Genomic DNA, 12,356 nt, shown 5'->3' with positions numbered 1-12,356 from the left:
ACACTAGAGTCCGTACCTCAGTATAGTAACACTAGAGTCCGTACCTCAGTATAGTAACACTAGAGTCCATACCTCAGTATAGTAACACTAGAGTCCTCAGCTAGGTGTCAGTATAGTAACACTAGAGTCCGTACCTCAGTATAGTAACACTAGAGTCCGTACCTCAGTATAGTGACACTAGAGTCCTCAGCCAGGTGTCAGTATAGTGACACTAGAGTCCTCAGCCAGGTGTCAGTATAGTAACGCTAGAGTCCGTACCTCAGTATAGTAACACTAGAGTCATCAGCCAGGTGTCAGTATAATGACACTAGAGTCCTCAGCCAGGTGTCAGTATAGTAACACTAGAGTCTGTACCTCAGTATAGTGACACCAGAGTCCGTACCTCAGTATAGTGACACTAGAGTCCATACCTCAGCTAGGTGTCAGTATAGTGACACTAGAGTCCGTACCTCAGTATAGTAACACTAGAGTCCGTACCTCAGTATAGTGACACTAGAGTCCGTACCTCAGTATAGTGACACTAGAGTCCTCAGCCAGGTGTCAGTATAGTAACACTAGAGTCCATACCTCAGTATAGTAACACTAGAGTCCTCAGCCAGGTGTCAGTATGGTAACACTAGAGTCCTCAGCCAGGTGTCAGTATAATGACACTAGAGTCCTCAGCTAGGTGTCAGTATAGTAACACTAGAGTCCGTACCTCAGTATAGTGACACTAGAGTCCATACCTCAGCTAGGTGTCAGTATAGTAACACTAGAGTCCGTACCTCAGTATAGTGACACTAGAGTCCGTACCTCAGTATAGTAACACTAGAGTCTGTACCTCAGTATAGTAACACTAGAGTCCGTACCTCAGTATAGTGACACTAGAGTCCGTACCTCAGTATAGTGACACTAGAGTCCGTACCTCAGTATAGTAACACTAGAGTCCGTACCTCAGTATAGTAACACTAGAGTCCGTACCTCAGTATAGTGACACTAGAGTCCTCAGCCCGGTGTCAGTATAGTAACACTAGAGTCCGTACCTCAGTATAGTAACACTAGAGTCCGTACCTCAGTATAGTGACACTAGAGTCCTCAGCCAGGTGTCAGTATAGTAACACTAGAGTCCTCAGCTAGGTGTCAGTATAGTAACACTAGAGTCCGTACCTCAGCCAGGTGTCAGTATAGTAACACTAGAGTCCTCAGCCAGGTGTCAGTATAGTAACACAAGAGTCCTCAGCTAGGTGTCAGTATAGTAACACTAGAGTCCGTACCTCAGTATAGTAACACTAGAGTCCGTACCTCAGCCAGGTGTCAGTATAGTAACACTAGAGTCCTCAGCCAGGTGTCAGTATAGTAACACAAGAGTCCTCAGCTAGGTGTCAGTATAGTAACGCTAGAGTCCGTACCTCAGTATAGTAACACTAGAGTCCGTACCTCAGTATAGTAACACTAGAGTCCTCAGCCAGGTGTCAGTATAGTAACACAAGAGTCCTCAGCTAGGTGTCAGTATAGTAACACTAGAGTCCATACCTCAGTATAGTGACACTAGAGTCCTCAGCCAGGTGTCAGTATAGTAACACTAAAGTCCGTACCTCAGTATAGTAACACTAGAGTCCGTACCTCAGTATAGTAACACTAGAGTCCGTACCTCAGTATAGTGACACTAGAGTCAGTACCTCAGTATAGTAACACTAGAGTCCATACCTCAGTATAGTGACACTAGAGTCCTCAGCCAGGTGTCAGTATAGTAACACTAGAGTCCGTACCTCAGTATAGTAACACTAGAGTCCGTACCTCAGTATAGTGACACTAGAGTCAGTACCTCAGTATAGTAACACTAGAGTCCATACCTCAGTATAGTGACACTAGAGTCCTCAGCCAGGTGTCAGTATAGTAACACTAGAGTCCGTACCTCAGTATAGTAACACTAGAGTCCGTACCTCAGTATAGTAACACTAGAGTGCATACCTCAGTATAGTAATACTAGAGTCCTCAGCCAGGTGTCAGTATAGTGACACTAGAGTCCTCAGCTAGGTGTCAGTATAGTAACACTAGAGTCCGTACCTCAGTATAGTAACACTAGAGTCCGTACCTCAGTATAGTAATACTAGAGTCCTCAGCCAGGTGTCAGTATAGTGACACTAGAGTCCTCAGCCAGGTGTCAGTATAGTAACGCTAGAGTCCGTACCTCAGTATAGTAACACTAGAGTCATCAGCCAGGTGTCAGTATAATGACACTAGAGTCCTCAGCCAGGTGTCAGTATAGTAACACTAGAGTCTGTACCTCAGTATAGTGACACTAGAGTCCGTACCTCAGTATAGTGACACTAGAGTCCATACCTCAGCTAGGTGTCAGTATAGTGACACTAGAGTCCGTACCTCAGTATAGTAACACTAGAGTCCGTACCTCAGTATAGTAACACTAGAGTCCGTACCTCAGTATAGTGACACTAGAGTCCGTACCTCAGTATAGTGACACTAGAGTCCTCAGCCAGGTGTCAGTATAGTAACACTAGAGTCCATACATCAGTATAGTAACACTAGAGTCCTCAGCCAGGTGTCAGTATGGTAACACTAGAGTCCTCAGCCAGGTGTCAGTATAATGACACTAGAGTCCTCAGCTAGGTGTCAGTATAGTAACACTAGAGTCCGTACCTCAGTATAGTGACACTAGAGTCCATACCTCAGCTAGGTGTCAGTATAGTAACACTAGAGTCCGTACCTCAGTATAGTAACACTAGAGTCATCAGCCAGGTGTCAGTATAATGACACTAGAGTCCTCAGCCAGGTGTCAGTATAGTAACACTAGAGTCTGTACCTCAGTATAGTGACACTAGAGTCCGTACCTCAGTATAGTGACACTAGAGTCCATACCTCAGCTAGGTGTCAGTATAGTGACACTAGAGTCCGTACCTCAGTATAGTAACACTAGAGTCCGTACCTCAGTATAGTAACACTAGAGTCCGTACCTCAGTATAGTGACACTAGAGTCCGTACCTCAGTATAGTGACACTAGAGTCCTCAGCCAGGTGTCAGTATAGTAACACTAGAGTCCGTACCTCAGTATAGTGACACTAGAGTCCGTACCTCAGTATAGTGACACTAGAGTCCTCAGCCAGGTGTCAGTATAGTAACACTAGAGTCCATACCTCAGTATAGTAACACTAGAGTCCTCAGCCAGGTGTCAGTATGGTAACACTAGAGTCCTCAGCCAGGTGTCAGTATAATGACACTAGAGTCCTCAGCTAGGTGTCAGTATAGTAACACTAGAGTCCGTACCTCAGTATAGTGACACTAGAGTCCATACCTCAGCTAGGTGTCAGTATAGTAACACTAGAGTCCGTACCTCAGTATAGTAACACTAGAGTCTGTACCTCAGTATAGTAACACTAGAGTCCGTACCTCAGTATAGTGACACTAGAGTCCGTACCTCAGTATAGTAACACTAGAGTCTGTACCTCAGTATAGTGACACTAGAGTCCGTACCTCAGTATAGTGACACTAGAGTCCGTTCCTCAGTATAGTAACACTAGAGTCTGTACCTCAGTATAGTGACACTAGAGTCCTCAGCTAGGTGTCAGTATAGTAACACTAGAGTCCATACCTCAGTATAGTAACACTAGAGTCCTCAGCTAGGTGTCAGTATAGTAACACTAGAGTCCGTACCTCAGTATAGTAACACTAGAGTCCTATCTCAGCCAGGTGTCAGTATAGTAACACTAGAGTCCGTACCTCAGTATAGTGACACTAGAGTCCGTACCTCAGTATAGTGACACTAGAGTCCGTACCTCAGTATAGTAACACTAGAGTCCGTACCTCAGTATAGTAACACTAGAGTCCGTACCTCAGTATAGTGACACTAGAGTCCTCAGCCCGGTGTCAGTATAGTAACACTAGAGTCCGTACCTCAGTATAGTAACACTAGAGTCCGTACCTCAGTATAGTGACACTAGAGTCCTCAGCCAGGTGTCAGTATAGTAACACTAGAGTCCTCAGCTAGGTGTCAGTATAGTAACACTAGAGTCCGTACCTCAGCCAGGTGTCAGTATAGTAACACTAGAGTCCTCAGCCAGGTGTCAGTATAGTAACACAAGAGTCCTCAGCTAGGTGTCAGTATAGTAACACTAGAGTCCGTACCTCAGTATAGTAACACTAGAGTCCGTACCTCAGCCAGGTGTCAGTATAGTAACACTAGAGTCCTCAGCCAGGTGTCAGTATAGTAACACAAGAGTCCTCAGCTAGGTGTCAGTATAGTAACGCTAGAGTCCGTACCTCAGTATAGTAACACTAGAGTCCGTACCTCAGTATAGTAACACTAGAGTCCTCAGCCAGGTGTCAGTATAGTAACACAAGAGTCCTCAGCTAGGTGTCAGTATAGTAACACTAGAGTCCATACCTCAGTATAGTGACACTAGAGTCCTCAGCCAGGTGTCAGTATAGTAACACTAAAGTCCGTACCTCAGTATAGTAACACTAGAGTCCGTACCTCAGTATAGTAACACTAGAGTCCTCAGCTAGGTGTCAGTATAGTAACACTAGAGTCCGTACCTCAGTATAGTAACACTAGAGTCCGTACCTCAGTATAGTAATACTAGAGTCCTCAGCCAGGTGTCAGTATAGTGACACTAGAGTCCTCAGCCAGGTGTCAGTATAGTAACGCTAGAGTCCGTACCTCAGTATAGTAACACTAGAGTCATCAGCCAGGTGTCAGTATAATGACACTAGAGTCCTCAGCCAGGTGTCAGTATAGTAACACTAGAGTCTGTACCTCAGTATAGTGACACTAGAGTCCGTACCTCAGTATAGTGACACTAGAGTCCATACCTCAGCTAGGTGTCAGTATAGTGACACTAGAGTCCGTACCTCAGTATAGTAACACTAGAGTCCGTACCTCAGTATAGTGACACTAGAGTCCGTACCTCAGCATAGTGACACTAGAGTCCTCAGCCAGGTGTCAGTATAGTAACACTAGAGTCCATACCTCAGTATAGTAACACTAGAGTCCTCAGCCAGGTGTCAGTATGGTAACACTAGAGTCCTCAGCCAGGTGTCAGTATAATGACACTAGAGTCCTCAGCTAGGTGTCAGTATAGTGACACTAGAGTCCGTACCTCAGTATAGTAACACTAGAGTCCGTACCTCAGTATAGTAACACTAGAGTCTGTACCTCAGTATAGTGACACTAGAGTCCGTACCTCAGTATAGTGACACTAGAGTCCGTACCTCAGTATAGTAACACTAGAGTCTGTACCTCAGTATAGTGACACTAGAGTCCGTACCTCAGTATAGTAACACTAGAGTCCGTACCTCAGTATAGTGACACTAGAGTCCGTACCTCAGTATAGTAACACTAGAGTCCGTACCTCAGTATAGTAATACTAGAGTCCTCAGCCAGGTGTCAGTATAGTGACACTAGAGTCCTCAGCCAGGTGTCAGTATAGTAACGCTAGAGTCCGTACCTCAGTATAGTAACACTAGAGTCATCAGCCAGGTGTCAGTATAATGACACTAGAGTCCTCAGCCAGGTGTCAGTATAGTAACACTAGAGTCTGTACCTCAGTATAGTGACACTAGAGTCCATACCTCAGCTAGGTGTCAGTATAGTGACACTAGAGTCCGTACCTCAGTATAGTAACACTAGAGTCCGTACCTCAGTATAGTGACACTAGAGTCCGTACCTCAGCATAGTGACACTAGAGTCCTCAGCCAGGTGTCAGTATAGTAACACTAGAGTCCATACCTCAGTATAGTAACACTAGAGTCCTCAGCCAGGTGTCAGTATGGTAACACTAGAGTCCTCAGCCAGGTGTCAGTATAATGACACTAGAGTCCTCAGCTAGGTGTCAGTATAGTGACACTAGAGTCCGTACCTCAGTATAGTAACACTAGAGTCCGTACCTCAGTATAGTAACACTAGAGTCTGTACCTCAGTATAGTGACACTAGAGTCCGTACCTCAGTATAGTGACACTAGAGTCCGTACCTCAGTATAGTAACACTAGAGTCTGTACCTCAGTATAGTGACACTAGAGTCCGTACCTCAGTATAGTAACACTAGAGTCCGTACCTCAGTATAGTGACACTAGAGTCCGTACCTCAGTATAGTAACACTAGAGTCCGTACCTCAGCCAGGCGATCAGCCAGAGCCTTCACCATGATACTGTTGTAGTCGTCTCCCTGGGTCTCAAACTGTTTGCTCAGCTCCTCCGCTCCGAACACAGCTACAGCAAACATCCCTATGTAGTCAGACACACGGCTGGCCCTCGGGGCCACGAAGTCGGAGAGGCAGTAGTAGGGGTCTGAGCTGGCACTGTCCTTCTCTGCCTACAAGACAAACACAGTTATCTTACAATACACGCTTGTTGTTAGGGTTGACCCCAGTTAGTCTGCTGTTTCCATTGATTGGTCCATAGACTGTTGGTCGACCCAGATGTCTTTAAGTCGAGCAGTAGCAACAAAATCTAAACAATTGGTGTACAAGACACCTTTCTGATTGGCTCCTGTCTGATTGGACTGATCCATTATGGAGGCCTGTCTGATTGGACCGATCCATTATGGAGGCCTGTCTCAGTGGACTGATCCATTGTGGAGGCCTGTCTGATTAGACTGATCCATTGTGGAGGCCTGTCTGATTGGACTGATCCATTGTGGAGGTCTGTCTCAGTGGACTAATCCATTACAGAGGTCTGTCTCAGTGGACTAATCCATTATAGAGGTCTGTCTCAGTGGACTAATCCATTATAGAGGTCTGTCTCAGTGGACTAATCCATTATAGAGGTCTGTCTCAGTGGACTAATCCATTATAGAGGTCTGTCTCAGTGGACTAATCCATTATAGAGGTCTGTCTCAGTGGACTAATCCATTATAGAGGTCTGTCTCAGTGGACTAATCCATTATAGAGGTCTGTCTCAGTGGACTAATCCATTATAGAGGTCTGTCTCAGTGGACTAATCCATTAGAGGTCTAGCAGAGTAGAGGACAGCGGGGAGGAGAGAGAGACAGCGGGGAGGAGAGAGAGACAGCAGGGAGGAGAGAGAGACAGCAGGGAGGAGAGAGAGACAGCTGGGAGGAGAGAGAGACAGCAGGGAGGAGAGAGAGAGACAGCAGGGAGGAGAGAGAGACAGCAGGTTCTAGTCACACAGTCACTAGCTGTTTTGTTAAACACCGAGCAGCAATCAAATCAATTGCTGGTCGGAATCCCTCGAGTGAAGTGTGCCTGAATTATTTCATCAAACAGTGTGCTTAAAGCATCAGACCAGCTCAGTGAATGTAGTTGATTTGATTAAAACACACAGGATGTTTCTAAATATGGAAAAATACGTTTTAACATTTAGATCAACCGATTGGTTGAAAAGAACAGATGATTCTGGGTCGACCAAGATTTTTTTTTTTGTCGGGGACAGCCCTACTTGTTATAGATTTATAAATGGAAACACAGACACACACAGACCCCACCCACACACACACAGACCCCACCCACACACACAGACCCCACCCACACACACAGACCCCACCCACACACACAGACCCCACCCACACACACAGACCCCACCCACACACAGACAGACCCCACCCACACACAGACAGACCCCACCCACACACACAGATCCCACCCACACACACAGACCCCACCCACACACACAGACCCCACCCACACACACCATGAACTGACACATCCAGATCTCCTCTGCTACTCACCTGTTGGCGTAGTCCGTAGAAGGTGGCGAGGGGCTACTCACCTGTTGGCGTAGTCCGTAGAAGGTGGCGTGTTGCTACTCACCTGTTGGCGTAGTCCGTAGAAGGTGGCGAGGGGCTACTCACCTGTTGGCGTAGTTCGTAGAAGGTGGCGAGGTGCTACTCACCTGTTGGCGTAGTCCGTAGAAGGTGGCGAGGTGCTACTCACCTGTTGGCGTAGTCCGTAGAAGGTGGCGAGGTGCTACTCACCTGTTGGCGTAGTCCGTAGAAGGTGGCGAGGTGCTACTCACCTGTTGGCGTAGTCCGTAGAAGGTGGCGTGGTGCTACTCACCTGTTGGCGTAGTCCGTAGAAGGTGGCGTGGTGCTACTCACCTGTTGGCGTAGTCCGTAGGTGGCGAGGTGCTACTCACCTGTTGGCGTAGTCCGTAGAAGGTGGCGAGGTGCTACTCACCTGTTGGCGTAGTCCGTAGAAGGTGGCGAGGTGCTACTCACCTGTTGGCGTAGTCCGTAGAAGGTGGCGAGGGGCTACTCACCTGTTGGCGTAGTCCGTAGAAGGTGGCGAGGTGCTACTCACCTGTTGGCGTAGTCCGTAGAAGGTGGCGGAGCGAGGTGCTACTCACCTGTTGGCGTAGTCTGTAGAAGGTGGCGTGATGCTACTCACCTGTTGGCGTAGTCCGTAGAAGGTGGCGTGTTGCTACTCACCTGTTGGCGTAGTCCGTAGAAGGTGGCGAGGTGCTACTCACCTGTTGGCGTAGTCCGTAGAAGGTGGCGAGGGGCGGAGCGAGGTGCTACTCACCTGTTGGCGTAGTCCGTAGAAGGTGGCGAGGTGCTACTCACCTGTTGGCGTAGTCCGTAGAAGGTGGCGAGGTGCTACTCACCTGTTGGCGTAGTCCGTAGAAGGTGGCGAGGGGCTACTCACCTGTTGGCGTAGTCCGTAGAAGGTGGCGAGGGGCGTGGTGGAGCGAGGTGTGACGTCATGTTCGTACACCTGGATGTCGTCTCCTACACTCTGGGCGGGCCAGAAGCCCACCAGGCCACGCCCCCAGAGACCCTTATTATCTATCAGTCTGTTGAGGAGCCGCTGGGCGTCGTCAAACACCCTCCGAGCCTCCTCACCTGTACAGGTTCATTATAACATTATTATCAATCAGTCTCCTCACCTGTACAGGTTCATTATAACATTATTATCTATCAGTCTCCTCACCTGTACAGGTTCATTATAACATTATTATCTATCAGTCTCCTCACCTGTACAGGTTCATTATAACATTATTATCTATCAGTCTCCTCACCTGTACAGGTTCATTATAACATTATTATCTATCAGTCTCCTCACCTGTACAGGTTCATTATAACATTATTATCTATCAGTCTCCCTACCTGTACAGGTTCATTATAACATTATTATCTATCAGTCTCCTCACCTGTACAGGTTCATTATAACATTATTATCTATCAGTCTCCTCACCTGTACAGGTTCATTATAACATTATTATCTATCAGTCTCCTCACCTGTACAGGTTCATTATAACATTATTATCTATCAGTCTCCTCACCTGTACAGGTTCATTATAACATTATTATCTATCAGTCTCCTCACCTGTACAGGTTCATTATAACATTATTATCTATCAGTCTCCTCACCTGTACAGGTTCATTATAACATTATTATCTATCAGTCTCCTCACCTGTACAGGTTCATTATAACATTATTATCTATCAGTCTCCTCACCTGTACAGGTTCATTATAACATTATTATCTATCAGTCTCCTCACCTGTACAGGTTCATTATAACATTATTATCTATCAGTCTCCTCACCTGTACAGGTTCATTATAACATTATTATCTATCAGTCTCCTCACCTGTACAGGTTCATTATAACATTATTATCTATCAGTCTCCTCACCTGTACAGGTTCATTATAACATTATTATCTATCAGTCTCCTCACCTGTACAGGTTCATTATAACATTATTATCTATCAGTCTCCTCACCTGTACAGGTTCATTATAACATTATTATCTATCAGTCTCCTCACCTGTACAGGTTCATTATAACATTATTATCTATCAGTCTCCTCACCTGTACAGGTTCATTATAACATTATTATCTATCAGTCTCCTCACCTGTACAGGTTCATTATAACATTATTATCTATCAGTCTCCTCACCTGTACAGGTTCATTATAACATTATTATCTATCAGTCTCCTCACCTGTACAGGTTCATTATGACATTATTATCTATCAGTCTCCTCACCTGTACAGGTTCATTATAACATTATTATCTATCAGTCTCCTCACCTGTACAGGTTCATTATGACATTATTATCTATCAGTCTCCTCACCTGTACAGGTTCATTATAACATTATTATCTATCAGTCTCCTCACCTGTACAGGTTCATTATGACATTATTATCTATCAGTCTCCTCACCTGTACAGGTTCATTATAACATTATTATCTATCAGTCTCCTCACCTGTACAGGTTCATTATGACATTATTATCTATCAGTCTCCTCACCTGTACAGGTTCATTATAACATTATTATCTATCAGTCAATCAACCACAGGTACAATATTATATTACACCTGTTGTACCTCCACATAAGCTTCTGAACAGTCTGAAGGGATGGCAGGAATGCACCTTCTCCATAGAAATACAATCATAACACTAGAATGTCGATAGCATTACATCTCTATGTCCTCTACGTACCCACGGTTTTGTCCTTGAATATCTTGGGGTACCCTCTGTTAGGGTACTTCCCTCTCAGCTGCCACACGTCAAAGAAAGGCTTCCAGTCGATATAGTCCACCAGCCTCCGCAGGTCATACCCCTCAAACACACGGGTACCCAGGAACTGAGGACACACTGACAGGGGGAGGAAGGGAGGGAGGGAGGGGGAGAGAGAGAGAGAGAGCGGGAGAGAGAGAGAGAGAGCGGGAGAGAGAGAGAGCGCAGGAGAGAGAGAGAGAGAGAGCGGGAGAGAGAGAGAGAGAGAGCGGGAGAGAGAGCGGGAGAGAGAGAGAGCGCGGGAGAGAGAGAGAGTGGGAGAGACAGAGAGAGAGCGGGAGAGAGAGAGAGAGAGAGAGCGAGAGAGAGAGAGAGAGAGCGGGTGAGAGAGAGAGCGGGAGAGAGAGAGAGAGCGGGAGAGAGAGAGCGCGGGAGAGAGAGAGAGCGGGAGAGAGAGAGAGCGCGGGAGAGAGAGAGAGAGAGCGCGGGAGAGAGAGAGAGAGAGAGCGCGGGAGAGAGAGGGAGAGAGAGAGAGAGAGAGCGGGAGAGAGAGAGAGAGAGAGCGGGAGAGAGAGAGAGCGCGGGAGAGAGAGGGAGAGAGAGAGAGAGAGAGAGAGAGAGAGCAGGAGAGAGATAGAGAGAGAGCGGGAGAGAGAGAGAGAGCGAGCGAGGGCAGGAGAGAGAGAACGAGAGAGAGAGAGAGAGAGAGAGAGAGGGCAGGAGAGAGAGAACGAGAGAAAGAGAGAGAGAGAGAGAGAGGGCAGGAGAGAGAGAACGAGAGAAAGAGAGAGAGAGCGGGAGACAGAGAGGGAGAGAGAGGATCAGTCACCATAGTCAGGGTATATTCTATCAAAATATGACCTACATCGGTCAGACAGAAATAAGTATCGTCTTTTCAATGACAAGCAGACAAATGACTTCCTGAAGTCCTGGAGGACAGTTGATCCCAGTGAATTAGTGTCGTACCTGGTTTGGCCTGAGAAAGCCAATCCACATGGAGTCCTTTCTCCCTGGCCTGGGCTAGAGACAGGAAGCGCCTCTCCTGAGAACACAGACACACAGAGACTCCTGTCGTCATCTACCTGAACAGCTCTCAGACAGCGCAGCCATTACAGTGTAGTGTAACAAACTACCAGCTACAGCCCTGGACCAGTGTTGAGGACCAGGATTCATCAACCCATCATCTGTATAGTGATAGGGCCATGATTCATCCACCCATCAGCTGTATAGTGATAGGGCCATGATTCATCCACCCATCAGCTGTATAGTGATAGGGCCATGATTCATCCACCCATCAGCTGTATAGTGATAGGGCCATGATTCATCCACCCATCAGCTGTATAGTGATAGGGCCAGGATTCATCAACCCATCATCAAACCACTGATTAAAGGAATCAGCTGTATAGTGATAGGGCCAGGATTCATCAACCCATCAGCTGTATAGTGATAGGGCCAGGATTCATCCACCCATCAGCTGTATAGTGATAGGACCAGGATTCATCCACCCATCAGAGGAATCAGCTGTATAGTGATAGGGCCATGATTCATCCACCCATCAGCTGTATAGTGATAGGGCCATGATTCATCCACCCATCAGCTGTATAGTGATAGGGCCAGGATTCATCCACCCATCAGCTGTATAGTGATAGGGCCAGGATTCATCAACCCATCATCAAACCACTGATTAAAGGAATCAGCTGTATAGTGATAGGACCAGGATTCATCAACCCATCATCAAACCACTGATTAAAGGAATCAGCTGTATAGTGATAGGGCCATGATTCATCCACCCATCAGAGGAATCAGCTGTATAGTGATAGGGACAGGATTCATCCACCCATCAGCTGTATAGTGATAGGGCCATGATTCATCCATGATTCATCCACCCATCAGCTGTATAGTGATAGGGCCAGGATTCATCCACCCATCAGAGGAATCAGCTGTAT

At 46.5% G+C, this 12,356-nt stretch overlaps 1 protein-coding gene across 7 annotated transcripts in view; it reads right to left on the bottom strand.

Annotated features, from left to right (window-relative positions):
- Positions 1-12,356, bottom strand: part of LOC110519474 (methionine synthase) — a 78,576-nt gene that overhangs the window by 8,753 nt on the left and 57,467 nt on the right. For 2 of the 7 annotated variants that reach the window (XM_036960001.1, XM_036960002.1), the window contains 4 exons: positions 11,377-11,452; positions 10,393-10,548; positions 8,596-8,792; positions 6,105-6,305 (listed from right to left, as the gene is read on the bottom strand). In XM_036960001.1, coding sequence (XP_036815896.1) covers positions 6,105-6,305; positions 8,596-8,792; positions 10,393-10,548; positions 11,377-11,452 — 630 coding nt within the window. Of the gene's footprint in view, positions 1-6,104; positions 6,306-7,712; positions 8,049-8,086; positions 8,210-8,369; positions 8,420-8,472; positions 8,793-10,392; positions 10,549-11,376; positions 11,453-12,356 lie in introns of those variants that run through there. The other 5 variants (XR_005039141.1, XR_005039143.1, XR_005039145.1 and 2 more) reach the window with 5 other exon arrangements.

Source organism: Oncorhynchus mykiss, chromosome 23 (genome assembly GCF_013265735.2).
Source record: "Oncorhynchus mykiss isolate Arlee chromosome 23, USDA_OmykA_1.1, whole genome shotgun sequence".
Taxonomy (NCBI): domain Eukaryota; kingdom Metazoa; phylum Chordata; class Actinopteri; order Salmoniformes; family Salmonidae; genus Oncorhynchus; species Oncorhynchus mykiss.
This window is presented reverse-complemented; position numbering and strand designations above follow the sequence as displayed.